At 40.4% G+C, this 18897-nt stretch overlaps 1 protein-coding gene across 1 annotated transcript in view; it reads left to right on the top strand.

Annotated features, from left to right (window-relative positions):
* Positions 1-13399, top strand: part of LOC139370050 (ras-associating and dilute domain-containing protein-like) — a 79894-nt gene extending 66495 nt beyond the window's left edge. Inside the window, exons 20-21 of the mRNA XM_071109358.1 lie at positions 12169-12308; positions 13154-13399. Coding sequence (XP_070965459.1) covers positions 12169-12308; positions 13154-13253 — 240 coding nt within the window. The 3' untranslated portion in view covers positions 13254-13399. The remainder of the gene's footprint in view (positions 1-12168; positions 12309-13153) is intronic.
* The last annotated feature ends 5498 nt before the right edge of the window (positions 13400-18897 follow it).

Consider the following 18897-nt stretch of genomic DNA (forward strand, 5'->3'; position numbering starts at 1 on the left):
CAACAGGTGTAGACTAACACATGCTTTATAAACAACAGGTGTAGACTAACACATGTAAACAACAGGTGTAGACTAACACATGCTTTATAAACAACAGGTGTAGACTAACACATGTAAACAACAGGTGTAGACTAACACATGTAAACAACAGGTGTAGACTAACACATGCTTTATAAACAACAGGTGTAGACTAACACATGTAAACAACAGGTGTAGACTAACACATGTAAACAACAGGTGTAGACTAACACATGTAAACAACAGGTGTAGACTAACACATGCTTTATAAACAACAGGTGTAGACTAACACATGTAAACAACAGGTGTAGACTAACACATGTAAACAACAGGTGTAGACTAACACATGTAAACAACAGGTGTAGACTAACACATGTAAACAACAGGTGTAGACTAACACATGTAAACAACAGGTGTAGACTAACACATGTAAACAACAGGTGTAGACTAACACAGGCTTTATAAACAACAGGTGTAGGCTAACACATGCTTTATAAACAACAGGTGTAGACTAACACATGTAAACAACAGGTGTAGACTAACACATGCTTTATAAACAACAGGTGTAGACTAACACATGCTTTGTAAACAACAGGTGTAGACTAACACATGTAAACAACAGGTGTAGACTAACACATGTAAACAACAGGTGTAGACTAACACATGTAAACAACAGGTGTAGACTAACACATGCTTTATAAACAACAGGTGTAGACTAACACATGTAAACAACAGGTGTAGACTAACACATGTAAACAACAGGTGTAGACTAACACATGCTTTATAAACAACAGGTGTAGACTAACACATGTAAACAACAGGTGTAGACTAACACATGTAAACAACAGGTGTAGACTAACACATGCTTTGTAAACAACAGGTGTAGACTAACACATGTAAACAACAGGTGTAGACTAACACATGTAAACAACAGGTGTACACTAACACATGTAAACAACAGGTGTAGACTAACACATGTAAACAACAGGTGTAAACTAACACAGGCTTTATAAACAACAGGTGTAGACTAACACATGTAAACAACAGGTGTAGACTAACACATGCTTTATAAACAACAGGTGTAGACTAACACATGTAAACAACAGGTGTAGACTAACACATGCTTTATAAACAACAGGTGTAGACTAACACATGTAAACAACAGGTGTAGACTAACACATGCTTTATAAACAACAGGTGTAGACTAACACATGTAAACAACAGGTGTAGACTAACACATGTAAACAACAGGTGTAGACTAACACATGCTTTATAAACAACAGGTGTAGACTAACACATGTAAACAACAGGTGTAGACTAACACATGTAAACAACAGGTGTAGACTAACACATGTAAACAACAGGTGTAGACTAACACATGTAAACAACAGGTGTAGACTAACACATGTAAACAACAGGTGTAGACTAACACATGTAAACAACAGGTGTAGACTAACACAGGCTTTATAAACAACAGGTGTAGGCTAACACATGCTTTATAAACAACAGGTGTAGACTAACACATGTAAACAACAGGTGTAGACTAACACATGCTTTATAAACAACAGGTGTAGACTAACACATGCTTTGTAAACAACAGGTGTAGACTAACACATGTAAACAACAGGTGTAGACTAACACATGTAAACAACAGGTGTAGACTAACACATGCTTTATAAACAACAGGTGTAGACTAACACAGACTTTGTAAACAACAGGTGTAGACTAACACATGTAAACAACAGGTGTAGACTAACACATGTAAACAACAGGTGTAGACTAACACATGCTTTATAAACAACAGGTGTAGACTAACACATGTAAACAACAGGTGTAGACTAACACAGGCTTTATAAACAACAGGTGTAGACTAACACATGTAAACAACAGGTGTAGACTAACACATGCTTTATAAACAACAGGTGTAGACTAACACATGTAAACAACAGGTGTAGACTAACACATGCTTTATAAACAACAGGTGTAGACTAACACATGTAAACAACAGGTGTAGACTAACACATGTAAACAACAGGTGTAGACTAACACATGCTTTATAAACAACAGGTGTAGACTAACACATGTAAACAACAGGTGTAGACTAACACATGCTTTGTAAACAACAGGTGTAGACTAACACATGTAAACAACAGGTGTAGACTAACACATGTAAACAACAGGTGTAGACTAACACATGTGAACAACAGGTGTAAACTAACACAGGCTTTATAAACAACAGGTGTAGACTAACACATGTAAACAACAGGTGTAGACTAACACATGCTTTATAAACAACAGGTGTAGACTAACACATGTAAACAACAGGTGTAGACTAACACATGCTTTATAAACAACAGGTGTAGACTAACACATGTAAACAACAGGTGTAGACTAACACATGTAAACAACAGGTGTAGACTAACACATGCTTTATAAACAACAGGTGTAGACTAACACATGTAAACAACAGGTGTAGACTAACACATGTAAACAACAGGTGTAGACTAACACATGCTTTATAAACAACAGGTGTAGACTAACACATGTAAACAACAGGTGTAGACTAACACATGTAAACAACAGGTGTAGACTAACACATGTAAACAACAGGTGTAGACTAACACATGTAAACAACAGGTGTAGACTAACACATGTAAACAACAGGTGTAGACTAACACATGTAAACAACAGGTGTAGACTAACACATGTAAACAACAGGTGTAGACTAACTAATGTAAACAACAGGTGTAGACTAACACAGGCTTTATAAACAACAGGTGTAGGCTAACACATGCTTTATAAACAACAGGTGTAGACTAACACATGTAAACAACAGGTGTAGACTAACACATGCTTTATAAACAACAGGTGTAGACTAACACATGTAAACAACAGGTGTAGACTAACACATGTAAACAACAGGTGTAGACTAACACATGCTTTGTAAACAACAGGTGTAGACTAACACATGTAAACAACAGGTGTAGACTAACACATGTAAACAACAGGTGTAGACTAACACATGTAAACAACAGGTGTAGACTAACTAATGTAAACAACAGGTGTAGACTAACACAGGCTTGATAAACAACAGGTGTAGGCTAACACATGCTTTATAAACAACAGGTGTAGACTAACACATGTAAACAACAGGTGTAGACTAACACATGCTTTATAAACAACAGGTGTAGACTAACACATGTAAACAACAGGTGTAGACTAACACATGTAAACAACAGGTGTAGACTAACACATGCTTTGTAAACAACAGGTGTAGACTAACACATGTAAACAACAGGTGTAGACTAACACATGTAAACAACAGGTGTAGACTAACATGTAAACAACAGGTGTAGACTAACACATGCTTTATAAACAACAGGTGTAGACTAACACATGTAAACAACAGGTGTAGACTAACACATGTAAACAACAGGTGTAGACTAACACATGCTTTGTAAACAACAGGTGTAGACTAACACATGTAAACAACAGGTGTAGACTAACACATGTAAACAACAGGTGTACACTAACACATGTAAACAACAGGTGTAGACTAACACATGTAAACAACAGGTGTAAACTAACACAGGCTTTATAAACAACAGGTGTAGACTAACACATGTAAACAACAGGTGTAGACTAACACATGCTTTATAAACAACAGGTGTAGACTAACACATGTAAACAACAGGTGTAGACTAACACATGCTTTATAAACAACAGGTGTAGACTAACACATGTAAACAACAGGTGTAGACTAACACATGTAAACAACAGGTGTAGACTAACACATGCTTTATAAACAACAGGTGTAGACTAACACATGTAAACAACAGGTGTAGACTAACACATGCTTTATAAACAACAGGTGTAGACTAACACATGTAAACAACAGGTGTAGACTAACACATGTAAACAACAGGTGTAGACTAACACATGTAAACAACAGGTGTAGACTAACACATGCTTTATAAACAACAGGTGTAGACTAACACATGTAAACAACAGGTGTAGACTAACACATGTAAACAACAGGTGTAGACTAACACATGTAAACAACAGGTGTAGACTAACACATGTAAACAACAGGTGTAGACTAACACATGTAAACAACAGGTGTAGACTAACACAGGCTTTATAAACAACAGGTGTAGGCTAACACATGCTTTATAAACAACAGGTGTAGACTAACACATGTAAACAACAGGTGTAGACTAACACATGCTTTATAAACAACAGGTGTAGACTAACACATGCTTTGTAAACAACAGGTGTAGACTAACACATGTAAACAACAGGTGTAGACTAACACATGTAAACAACAGGTGTAGACTAACACATGCTTTATAAACAACAGGTGTAGACTAACACAGACTTTGTAAACAACAGGTGTAGACTAACACATGTAAACAACAGGTGTAGACTAACACATGTAAACAACAGGTGTAGACTAACACATGCTTTATAAACAACAGGTGTAGACTAACACATGTAAACAACAGGTGTAGACTAACACAGGCTTTATAAACAACAGGTGTAGACTAACACATGTAAACAACAGGTGTAGACTAACACATGCTTTATAAACAACAGGTGTAGACTAACACATGTAAACAACAGGTGTAGACTAACACATGCTTTATAAACAACAGGTGTAGACTAACACATGTAAACAACAGGTGTAGACTAACACATGTAAACAACAGGTGTAGACTAACACATGCTTTATAAACAACAGGTGTAGACTAACACATGTAAACAACAGGTGTAGACTAACACATGTAAACAACAGGTGTAGACTAACACATGCTTTGTAAACAACAGGTGTAGACTAACACATGTAAACAACAGGTGTAGACTAACACATGTAAACAACAGGTGTACACTAACACATGTAAACAACAGGTGTAGACTAACACATGTAAACAACAGGTGTAAACTAACACAGGCTTTATAAACAACAGGTGTAGACTAACACATGTAAACAACAGGTGTAGACTAACACATGCTTTATAAACAACAGGTGTAGACTAACACATGTAAACAACAGGTGTAGACTAACACATGCTTTATAAACAACAGGTGTAGACTAACACATGTAAACAACAGGTGTAGACTAACACATGTAAACAACAGGTGTAGACTAACACATGCTTTATAAACAACAGGTGTAGACTAACACATGTAAACAACAGGTGTAGACTAACACATGTAAACAACAGGTGTAGACTAACACATGCTTTATAAACAACAGGTGTAGACTAACACATGTAAACAACAGGTGTAGACTAACACATGTAAACAACAGGTGTAGACTAACACATGTAAACAACAGGTGTAGACTAACACATGTAAACAACAGGTGTAGACTAACACATGTAAACAACAGGTGTAGACTAACACATGTAAACAACAGGTGTAGACTAACACATGTAAACAACAGGTGTAGACTAACTAATGTAAACAACAGGTGTAGACTAACACAGGCTTTATAAACAACAGGTGTAGGCTAACACATGCTTTATAAACAACAGGTGTAGACTAACACATGTAAACAACAGGTGTAGACTAACACATGCTTTATAAACAACAGGTGTAGACTAACACATGTAAACAACAGGTGTAGACTAACACATGTAAACAACAGGTGTAGACTAACACATGCTTTGTAAACAACAGGTGTAGACTAACACATGTAAACAACAGGTGTAGACTAACACATGTAAACAACAGGTGTAGACTAACATGTAAACAACAGGTGTAGACTAACACATGCTTTATAAACAACAGGTGTAGACTAACACATGTAAACAACAGGTGTAGACTAACACATGTAAACAACAGGTGTAGACTAACACATGCTTTGTAAACAACAGGTGTAGACTAACACATGTAAACAACAGCTGTAGACTAACACATGTAAACAACAGGTGTACACTAACACATGTAAACAACAGGTGTAGACTAACACATGTAAACAACAGGTGTAAACTAACACAGGCTTTATAAACAACAGGTGTAGACTAACACATGTAAACAACAGGTGTAGACTAACACATGCTTTATAAACAACAGGTGTAGACTAACACATGTAAACAACAGGTGTAGACTAACACATGCTTTATAAACAACAGGTGTAGACTAACACATGTAAACAACAGGTGTAGACTAACACATGTAAACAACAGGTGTAGACTAACACATGCTTTATAAACAACAGGTGTAGACTAACACATGTAAACAACAGGTGTAGACTAACACATGTAAACAACAGGTGTAGACTAACACATGTAAACAACAGGTGTAGACTAACACATGCTTTATAAACAACAGGTGTAGACTAACACATGTAAACAACAGGTGTAGACTAACACATGTAAACAACAGGTGTAGACTAACACATGTAAACAACAGGTGTAGACTAACACATGTAAACAACAGGTGTAGACTAACACATGTAAACAACAGGTGTAGACTAACACATGTAAACAACAGGTGTAGACTAACACAGGCTTTATAAACAACAGGTGTAGGCTAACACATGCTTTATAAACAACAGGTGTAGACTAACACATGTAAACAACAGGTGTAGACTAACACATGCTTTATAAACAACAGGTGTAGACTAACACATGCTTTGTAAACAACAGGTGTAGACTAACACATGTAAACAACAGGTGTAGACTAACACATGTAAACAACAGGTGTAGACTAACACATGTAAACAACAGGTGTAGACTAACACATGCTTTATAAACAACAGGTGTAGACTAACACATGTAAACAACAGGTGTAGACTAACACATGTAAACAACAGGTGTAGACTAACACATGCTTTATAAACAACAGGTGTAGACTAACACATGTAAACAACAGGTGTAGACTAACACATGTAAACAACAGGTGTAGACTAACACATGCTTTGTAAACAACAGGTGTAGACTAACACATGTAAACAACAGGTGTAGACTAACACATGTAAACAACAGGTGTACACTAACACATGTAAACAACAGGTGTAGACTAACACATGTAAACAACAGGTGTAAACTAACACAGGCTTTATAAACAACAGGTGTAGACTAACACATGTAAACAACAGGTGTAGACTAACACATGCTTTATAAACAACAGGTGTAGACTAACACATGTAAACAACAGGTGTAGACTAACACATGTAAACAACAGGTGTAGACTAACACATGCTTTATAAACAACAGGTGTAGACTAACACATGTAAACAACAGGTGTAGACTAACACATGTAAACAACAGGTGTAGACTAACACATGTAAACAACAGGTGTAGACTAACACATGTAAACAACAGGTGTAGACTAACACATGTAAACAACAGGTGTAGACTAACACATGTAAACAACAGGTGTAGACTAACACAGGCTTTATAAACAACAGGTGTAGGCTAACACATGCTTTATAAACAACAGGTGTAGACTAACACATGTAAACAACAGGTGTAGACTAACACATGCTTTATAAACAACAGGTGTAGACTAACACATGTAAACAACAGGTGTAGACTAACACATGTAAACAACAGGTGTAGACTAACACATGCTTTGTAAACAACAGGTGTAGACTAACACATGTAAACAACAGGTGTAGACTAACACATGTAAACAACAGGTGTAGACTAACACATGTAAACAACAGGTGTAGACTAACACATGCTTTATAAACAACAGGTGTAGACTAACACATGTAAACAACAGGTGTAGACTAACACATGTAAACAACAGGTGTAGACTAACACAGGCTTTATAAACAACAGGTGTAGGCTAACACATGCTTTATAAACAACAGGTGTAGACTAACACATGTAAACAACAGGTGTACACTAACACATGTAAACAACAGGTGTAGACTAACACATGTAAACAACAGGTGTAAACTAACACAGGCTTTATAAACAACAGGTGTAGACTAACACATGTAAACAACAGGTGTAGACTAACACATGCTTTATAAACAACAGGTGTAGACTAACACATGTAAACAACAGGTGTAGACTAACACATGCTTTATAAACAACAGGTGTAGACTAACACATGTAAACAACAGGTGTAGACTAACACATGCTTTATAAACAACAGGTGTAGACTAACACATGTAAACAACAGGTGTAGACTAACACATGTAAACAACAGGTGTAGACTAACACATGCTTTATAAACAACAGGTGTAGACTAACACATGTAAACAACAGGTGTAGACTAACACATGTAAACAACAGGTGTAGACTAACACATGTAAACAACAGGTGTAGACTAACACATGTAAACAACAGGTGTAGACTAACACATGTAAACAACAGGTGTAGACTAACACATGTAAACAACAGGTGTAGACTAACACAGGCTTTATAAACAACAGGTGTAGGCTAACACATGCTTTATAAACAACAGGTGTAGACTAACACATGTAAACAACAGGTGTAGACTAACACATGCTTTATAAACAACAGGTGTAGACTAACACATGTAAACAACAGGTGTAGACTAACACATGTAAACAACAGGTGTAGACTAACACATGCTTTGTAAACAACAGGTGTAGACTAACACATGTAAACAACAGGTGTAGACTAACACATGTAAACAACAGGTGTAGACTAACACATGTAAACAACAGGTGTAGACTAACACATGCTTTATAAACAACAGATGTAGACTAACACATGTAAACAACAGGTGTAGACTAACACATGTAAACAACAGGTGTAGACTAACACAGGCTTTATAAACAACAGGTGTAGGCTAACACATGCTTTATAAACAACAGGTGTAGACTAACACATGTAAACAAGGAATAGATACACAGTGAATAACGAACAACAATAACTGTTATATACAGGAAGTACCAGGTAATAACATGGCTATATACAGGAAGTACCAGGTAATAACATGGCTATATACAGGAAGTACCAGGTAATAACATGGCTATATACAGGAAGTACCAGGTAATAACATGGCTATATACAGGAAGTACCAGGTAATAACATGGCTATATACAGGGAGTACCAGGTAATAACATGGCTATATACAGGGAGGTAATAACATGGCTATATACAGGAAGTACCAGGTAATAACATGGCTATATACAGGAAGTACCAGGTAATAACTGCTATATACAGGAAGTACCAGGTAATAACATGGCTATATACAGATACTAGGCAATAACATGGCTATATACAGGGAGTACCAGGTAATAACATGGCTATATACAGGAAGTACCAGGCAATAACATTAGAGATCACTCACAACGTTTTTTAACATTAGAAATCACTCACAACATGTCTTAACATTAGAGATCACTCACAACGTTTCTTAACATTAGAAATCACTCACAACATTTCTTAACATTAGAGACCACTCACAACGTTTCTTAACATTAGAGATCACTCACAACGTTTCTTAACATTAGAAATCACTCACAACATGTCTTAACATTAGAGATCACTCACAACGTTTCTTAACATTAGAAATCACTCACAACATGTCTTAACATTAGAGATCACTCACAACGTTTCTTAACATTAGAAATCACTCACAACATTTCTTAACATTAGAAACCACTCACAACGTTTCTTAACATTAGAGATCACTCACAACATGTCTTAACATTAGAAATCACTCACAACATGTCTTAACATTAGAAATCACTCACAACATGTCTTAACATTAGAGATCACTCACAACGTTTCTTAACATTAGAAATCACTCACAACATTTCTTAACATTAGAGACCACTCACAACGTTTCTTAACATTAGAGATCACTCAAAACGTTTCTTAACATTAGAGACGACTCACAACATTTCTTAACATTATAGACCACTCACAACGTTTCTTAACATTAGAGATCACTCACAGCGTGTCTTAACATTAGAGATCACTCACAACATTTCTTAACATTAGAGATCACTCACAACATGTCTTAACATTAGAGATCACTCACAACATTTCTTAACATTAGAGACCACTCACAACGTTTCTTAACATTAGAGATCACTCAAAACGTTTCTTAACATTAGAGACGACTCACAACATTTCTTAACATTATAGACCACTCACAACGTTTCTTAACATTAGAGATCACTCACAGCGTGTCTTAACATTAGAGATCACTCACAACATTTCTTAACATTAGAGATCACTCACAACATGTCTTAACATTAGAGATCACTCACAACATTTCTTAACATTAGAGATCACTCACCACATTGCTTAACATTAGAGACCACTCACAACGTTTCTTAACATTAGAGATCACTCACAACGTTTCTTAACATTAGAGATCACTCACAACGTTTCTTAACATTAGAGACCACTCACAACGTTTCTTAACATTAGAGACCACTCACAACGTTTCTTAACATTTGAGATCACTCACAACGTTTCTTAACATTAGAGATCACTCACAACGTTTCTTAACATTATAAATCACTCACAACATGTCTTAACATTAGAGATCACTCACAACGTTTCTTAACATTAGAAATCACTCACAACATGTCTTAACATTAGAGATCACTCACAACGTTTCTTAACATTAGAAATCACTCACAACATTTCTTAACATTAGAGATCACTCACAACGTTTCTTAACATTAGAGATCACTCACAACGTTTCTTAACATTAGAGACCACTCACAACGTTTCTTAACATTAGAGATCACTCACAACGTTTCTTAACATTAGAGATCACTCACAACGTGTCTTAACATTAGAGATCACTCACAACGTTTCTTAACATTAGAGACCACTCACAACGTTTCTTAACATTAGAGATCACTCACAACGTTTCTTAACATTAGAGATCACTCACAACGTTTCTTAACATTAGAGATCACTCACAACATTTCTTAACATTGGAGATCACTCACAACATGTCTTAACATTAGAGATCACTCACAACATTTCTTAACATTAGAGATCAATCACAACATTTCTTAATATTAGAGACCACTCACAACTTTTCTTAACATTAGAGACCACTCACAACGTTTATTAACATTAGAGACCACTCACAACGTTTCTTAACATTAGAGATCACTCACAACGTTTCTTAACATTAGAGATCACTCACAACATGTCTTAACATTAGAGACCACTCACAACGTTTCTTAACATTAGAGATCACTCACAACGTTTCTTAACATTAGAGATCACTCACAACATGTCTTAACATTAGAGACCACTCACAACGTTTCTTAACATTAGAGATCACTCACAACGTTTCTTAACATTAGAGACCACTCACAACGTTTCTTAACATTAGAGATCACTCACAACATGTCTTAACATTAGAGACCACTCACAACGTTTCTTAACATTAGAGATCACTCACAACATGTCTTAACATTAGAGACCACTCACAACGTTTCTTAACATTAGAGATCACTCACAACATGTCTTAACATTAGAGCCACTCACAACATGTCTTAACATTAGAGACCACTCACAACGTTTCTTAACATTAGAGCCACTCACATCATGTCTTAACATTAGAGATCACTCACAACGTGTCTTAACATTAGAGATCACTCACAACGTGTTTTAACATTAGAGCCACTCACAACATGTCTTAACATTAGAGATCACTCACAACATGTCTTAACATTAGAGATCACTCACAACATGTCTTAACATTAGAGACCACTCACAACATTTCTTAACATTAGAGATCACTCACAACATGTCTTAACATTAGAGCCACTCACAACATGTCTTAACATTAGAGATCACTCACAACATGTCTTAATATTAGAGATCACTCACAACGGAGGTGTATATACATTGAGGCCAGGATTCAATCTGATCTCACTCTGTAAATGAAGGTTAAATCAAATGTAAAAGTCTGCCACGCACTTTTTAAAGGTAATGTTCGGAGTTAAATCAGACCATATTCAAAGTAAATGCTGCGTATGTTGACACAGTGGGGAATTACCTTTAAATGCTGCGTATGTCTAAATCCACCATCCCATTGAATCCCGGCCTTATACACTCATTTACACACACACACACACAAACACACTTATTCAAAGACCAAATGTACACCCGGCGATAGTGTTTGGCTGAACATAGCTGGTGGTAACATTTAAACGGCTAAACTTCTCTCCTCCTCCAGCACACGCCTCTGAATGCTCCAGGGATCTATATCAGAACTCTGATACCAGACGGTCCGGCGGAGTCTGACGGGAGGCTGAGGATTGGAGACCGGATACTAGCGGTTAACGGGACCAGCCTGATAGGAGCAGACTACCAGAGGTGAGGATACTAGCGGTTAACGGGACCAGCCTGATAGGAGCAGACTACCAGAGGTGAGGATACTAGCGGTTAACGGGACCAGCCTGATAGGAGCAGACTACCAGAGGTGAGGATACTAGAGGGACGAGCCTGATGGGAGCAGACTACCAGAGGTGAGGATACTAGGGGGACCAGCCTGATAGGAGCAGACTACCAGAGGTGAGGATACTAGGGGGACCAGCCTGATAGGAGCAGACTACCAGAGGTGAGGATACTAGGGGAACCAGCCTGATAGGAGCAGACTACCAGAGGTGAGGATACTAGGGGGACCAGCCTGATAGGAGCAGACTACCAGAGGTGAGGATACTAGCGGTTAACGGGACCAGCCTGATAGGAGCAGACTACCAGAGGTAGTGACCAGCCTGATAGGAGCAGACTACCAGAGGTGAGGATACTAGGGGGACCAGCCTGATAGGAGCAGACTACCAGAGGTGAGGATACTAGCGGTTAACGGGACCAGCCTGATAGGAGCAGACTACCAGAGGTGAGGATACTAGCGGTTAACGGGACCAGCCTGATAGGAGCAGACTCCCATAGGTGAAGATACTAGCGGTTAACGGGACCAGCCTGATAGGAGCAGACTACTAGAGGTGAGGATACTAGATACTAGGGGTACCAGCCTGATAGGAGAGGACTACCAGAGGTGAGGATACTAGCGGTTAACGGGACCAGCCTGATAGGAGCAGACTACCTCTCTCCTGTCTATCGTTAATATTGAATCTGTGGTGATCACTATGTAATACAACTCTACCTCTCTCCTTCCACCTTTCCTGTCTCTCTTTCCTCCGCTCCTCCCCCTTCTCCAGTGCTGTGGATCTGATTCGTCTAGGCGGAGGACGTCTGCGTTTCCTGGTGGCCAAGTCAGACCTGGAGGTCTCAGAGAAGATCAGCGCTTCGTCCTGCTGACTGGAGGGAACGGCGGGAATCTCCACGGGAACCGCTGCCCCCACAGCTCCACCAGGAGAGACGAGGAAGAGAGGAGATGGATTCCAGAAAGATGGACAGATCCTGGAACGAGGAGATGGGATTCCAGGAAGATGGACAGATCCTGGAACGAGGAGACACTCTCCTGGGAGAGAGACGGAGCTTTCCTTCAGTCCCTAGTATCACATGCACAGACACACACACACATCGGCCTCCTCCTCAGAACTCAGACGGTGATGGTTGGAGGAAAAAAACAAACTGAAAATCCACAAATGAATCGATCAAAAGCACCAAAACACTCTGGGAAGACTCAGGAATTGATCAGGAGTTTCGCGACACGAGGAGTCAACAGACACCTTAAAAAAAACAGACAGACATTCTAACGTTCTTTACTGCGCTGTTACCACGGTAACACACGCCCTGCCTGGATTGGCGGAGGTACCGAGTCAACACCCCCCCCCCCCCCCCCACACACACAACCCCCCTGACTCCCATTGTCTCTGAGTATGACTGCCAAGGCATTCCGACCAATCACCAGCGAATAGTCAGTGATTTGAAGCTAAGTCTAACCAATCAGTCTCGAGCGTTAACCCCTTCCAGCCGGGGTTCTTTTAAAGCACAGTGGAGTTAGTTAGGGGTCCGATGCTCCTCCCCTGAAGTCAACAATACAATGCATTCAATCCAACATGTTGTGGGGAATAGACTCAGGAGTTAGTTAGGGGTCCGATGCTCCTCCCCTGAAGTCAACAATACAATGCATTCAATCCAACATGTTGTGGGGAATAGACTCAGGAGTTAGTTTGGGGTCCGATGCTCCTCCCCTCCTCCCCTGAAGTCAACAATACAATGCATTCAATCAAACATGTTGTGGGGAATAGACTCAGAAGCAGGTTCACGTGTGTGTGAACACGTCTTTACTCATATTATAACCAAGAGATTGTATCTTTCTGATCTGTCCTTAAACCTGGGGCCACCGTTAAACAATCTGCTGACCGAACCATTGAGATTCAATGGGGAAATTGTCCCAAAATGATGATGTTGGCCTCTCATTGACAGTATATACATGGTATGTACTAACTGCTTGGTTATATGTACATATCAATGTGCCCTTCCACACTCTGTGTGGAGGACTGTTGGAGTGACATGCTCTATTGAAGAATGTTCTGGTGTTCTATTGAAGAATGTTGTGGTGTTCTATTGAAGAATGTTGTGATGTTCTATTGAAGAATGTTGTGATGTTCTGATGAAGAATGTTCTGGTGTTCTATTGAAGAATGTTCTGGTGTTCTATTGAAGAATGTTCTGGTGTTCTATTGAAGAATGTTCTGGTGTTCTATTGAAGAATGTTCTGATGCTCTATTGAAGAATATTGTGACGTTCTATTGTTCTGAAAGAATGTCATCATGAACCCTGTTTATAGCTGATGCTAACCTGTGTCCTGGTCTCGTCCACATTTCTAGACCATTAGAAGATTAGTGATCAGCACTTTCTGACCGCTTCCGCAGGTTGTTCTGAGGGCAGCTCCGACCTCTAGGGAACTGGCAGAACAAAGCCATTGGTTGGATGAAAATTCAGTGACATGTCAGTGGGCGGGGTTTACAGGCGAGAGTCAAATACGGAAAGGCCTTGGGTGGTAGGTTGCCACAAGTTCTCATTTACAACTGTGACCTGGCCAAGATAAAGCAAAGCAGTGCAACACAAACAACACAAAGTTACACGTTGAATAAACAAACATGCAGTCAATAACACAATAGAAAAAGTCTATGTAAATGAGGTAGGATAAGGGAGGTAAGGCAATAAATTCAGTTCGTTCCAGTCATTGGCACCAGAGAACTGTAAGGAAAGGCGGCCAAAGGAGGAATTGGCTTTGGGGGTGACCAGTGAGATATACCTGCTGGGACGCGTGCTACTATGGTGACCAGCGAGCTGAGATACGGCGGGGCTTTACCTAGCAAAGACTTATAGATGACCTGGAGCCAGTGGGTTTGGCGTTGAATATGAAGCGAGGGCCAGCCAACGAGAGAATACAGGTCGCAGTGCTGGGTGGTATATGGGGCTTTGGTGACAAAACGGATGGCACTGTGATAGACTGCATCCAGTTTGCTGAGTAGAGAGTTGGAGGCTATTTTGTAAATTACATCACCGAAGTCAAGGATCGGTAGGATGGTCAGTTTTACGAGGGTATGTTTGGCAGCATGAGTGAAGGAGGCTTTGTTGCGAAATAGGAATGCCGATTCTAGATTTAATTTTGGATTGGAGATGCTTAATGTGAGTCTGGAAGGGGAGTTTACAGTCTAACCAGACACCCAGGTATTTGTAGTTGTCCACGTATTCTAAGTCAGAACCGTCCAGAGTAGTGATGCTGGAGCGGCGGGCAGGTATGGGCAATGCTGTCCACTGATGGCCTCTGATGGCCCAGTGGACAAGGCCTCTGATGGCCCAGTGGACAAGGCCTCTGATGGCCCAGTGGACAAGGCCTCTGATGGCCCAGTGGACAAGGCCTCTGATGGCCCAGTGGACAAGGCCTCTGATGGCCCAGTGGACAAGGCCTCTGATAGACCAGTAGAATAGGGACTAGAAGGTCCCAGGTTCTAATCTTACCGATGGCCTTTGTTTATTTCAGCGTAAAGCTGATACCTAGAGTCAATAGTGCCCCCCCCCCGGCAATGACTTTAAAGTTTAATAATCCAGATCTGTTTACACTCTTAACATAAAGATACGTCTCCATGACGACCTCGGCAGCTGGTCAGAAAGATCGGATCACAATCGCCCACACCTGGGGGGAAATAAATAACGTAGGTACAATCTCCCTGACTACCTCGGCAGCTGGTCGGAAAGATCAGATCACAATCGCCCACACCTGGGTTGGAAAATAAATAACGTAGGTACAAATCAGAATGTGGAGAAGATCAGGACACATGTGAGCGCCAGGTATAAAACAGGCCCTGGAGGAGTTAAAGCCAATATCCTCGTGTGCGGTCGGTCGACACATAACAATGACATTATTATTTATTTCACCTTGTATTTTGTACTTCATAGTGTTAATGGTTTTGTACCAGTCCTCGTTTCATACAAGCATGCATGTCTCCGATCTGATGACGTTTCAATATTTATTCTCTTATTAAAGCACCACAGGGTCATTGACTATTTAATAAACTGTTGACAGGAAGTGACAACGTCTCTTTGTCCTCGTTCTTTGAGAGAGAGAAAAAAAAAAAGAAGAAGAAGTAAACTAGAAGGGTCGGGATTGAATGTAAGATGTGTTCTAGCCGCACGGCTCACGACGATGCAGTTTGAGGGGCCACTTGTACAGCTGCCTTGTACAGCTAGCTGCCTTGTACAGCTAGCTGCCTTGTACAGCTAGCTGCCTTGTACAGCTAGCTGCCTTGTACAGCTAGCTGCCTTGTACAGCTAGCTGCCTTGTACAGCTAGCTGCCTTGTACAGCTAGCTGCCTTGTACAGCTAGCTGCCTTGTACAGCGGCCTTGTACAGCGTTTAATGTGAATGTCGTCTCCCTGCAGACATCTTGGAACGCCTTTAAAAATGCCATGTTTTCAGCTGTGTAGTGATGTGCGCTATAGTTCATGTACATAAAACACTTTTTTTTTTAAAAAGACTGCTGGACACAGCAGATCAACGAGAGAATTTTAAATTTATTTAAAATTTATTTGTGCTACAAATTTTTAAAAACAGATCAAACATTTTAAAATACATTTTTACTTTTTCTTCTTTCTCAAAAAAAAAAAAAGATTTTTAATAGAATAGCAAAAAAATACTTTTAGCAAAACACATAAGATGGTCTCCACCTTGAAATAGCTTTCGTTTAGCAGTGTTTTTTTAAATTTATTTATTTTATGTTGGTTTTTTGTGCAACAATCATAGATTTTATATAAAGACTTGTGATCAGCAGATGAGAAAAACACCAAACGAGGGGTGGAAAAAAAAAAACATTGTGAAGTGTTACATATTGAAGTGTTACAAAATAAAAAATGATGTCCTGATTTAGTTCTAAAAACAGACAGGCTAAAATCTGAGGAATAGAACCTACAGAACCTAGTACATTCCATCAGTAGAACCACCTCTGGACCAGCACTCTACTGCCGAGACGAGAACACTAGGGGCGGGACAACTACTAGGCTACAGCACAGACACTACAGACTAAAGAGTCAGAGAGAAACAGGAGGGTGAGGAGTCAGAGAGAAACAGGAGGGTGAGGAGTCAAACAGGACAGAGTCAGAGAGAAACAGGAGGGGGAGGAGTCCAACAGGACAGAGTCAGAGAGAAACAGGAGGGGGAGGAGTCCAACAGGACAGAGTCAGAGAGAAACAGGAGGGGGAGGAGTCACAGGACAGAGTCAGAGAGAAACAGGAGGGTGAGGAGTCAAACAGGATAGAGTCAGAGAGAAACAGGAGGGTGAGGAGTCACAGGACAGAGTCAGAGAGAAACCGGAGGGTGAGGAGTCACAGGACAGAATCAGAGAGAAACCGGAGGGTGAGGAGTCACAGGACAGAGTCAGAGAGAAACAGGAGGGTGAGGAGTCAAACAGGACAGAGTCAGAGAGAAACCGGAGGGTGAGGAGTCCAACAGGACAGAGTCCAAGAGAAACAGGAGGGTGAGGAGTCCAACAGGACAGAGTCAGAGAGAAATAGGAGGGGGAGGAGTCCAACAGGACAGAGTCAGAGAGAAACAGGAGGGTGAGGAGTCACAGGACAGAGTCAGAGAGAAACAGAAGGGTGAGGAGTCCAACAGGACAGAGTCAGAGAGAAACAGGAGGGTGAGGAGTCAGAGAGAAACAGGAGGGTGAGGAGTCAAACAGGACAGAGTCAGAGAGAAACAGGAGGGTGAGGAGTCAGAGAGAAACAGGAGGGTGAGGAGTCAAACAGGACAGAGTCAGAGAGAAACAGGAGGGTGAGGAGTCACAGGACAGAGTCAGAGAGAAACAGGAGGGTGAGGAGTCACAGGACAGAGTCAGAGAGAAACAGGAGGGGGCGGAGTCACAGGACAGAGTCAGAGAGAAACAGGAGGGGGAGGAGTCAAACAGGACAGAGTCAGAGAGAAACAGGAGGGTGAGGAGTCAAACAGGACAGAGTCAGAGAGAAACAGGAGGGTGAGGAGTCAAACAGGACAGAGTCAGAGAGAAACAGGAGGGGGAGGAGTCAAACAGGACAGAGTCAGAGAGAAATAGGAGGGTGAGGAGCCAAACAGGACAGAGTCAGAGAGAAACAGGAGGGGGAGGAGTCCAACAGGACAGAGTCAGAGAGAAACAGGAGGGTGAGGAGTCAGAGAGAAACAGGAGGGTGAGGAGTCAAACAGGACAGAGTCAGAGAGAAACAGGAGGGGGAGGAGTCAAACAGGACAGAGTCAGAGAGAAACAGGAGGGGGAGGAGTCAAACAGGACAGAGTCAGAGAGAAACCGGAGGGTGAGGAGTCCAACAGGACAGAGTCAGAGAGAAACAGGAGGGTGAGGAGTCAAACAGGACAGAGTCAGAGAGAAACAGGAGGGTGAGGAGTCACACAGGACAGAGTCAGAGAGAAACAGGAGGGTGAGGAGTCAAACAGGACAGAGTCAGAGAGAAACAGGAGGGTGAGGAGTCAAACAGGACAGAGTCAGAGAGAAACAGGAGGGT

Source organism: Oncorhynchus clarkii, chromosome 17, assembly GCF_045791955.1.
Source record: "Oncorhynchus clarkii lewisi isolate Uvic-CL-2024 chromosome 17, UVic_Ocla_1.0, whole genome shotgun sequence".
Lineage (NCBI taxonomy): Eukaryota > Metazoa > Chordata > Actinopteri > Salmoniformes > Salmonidae > Oncorhynchus > Oncorhynchus clarkii.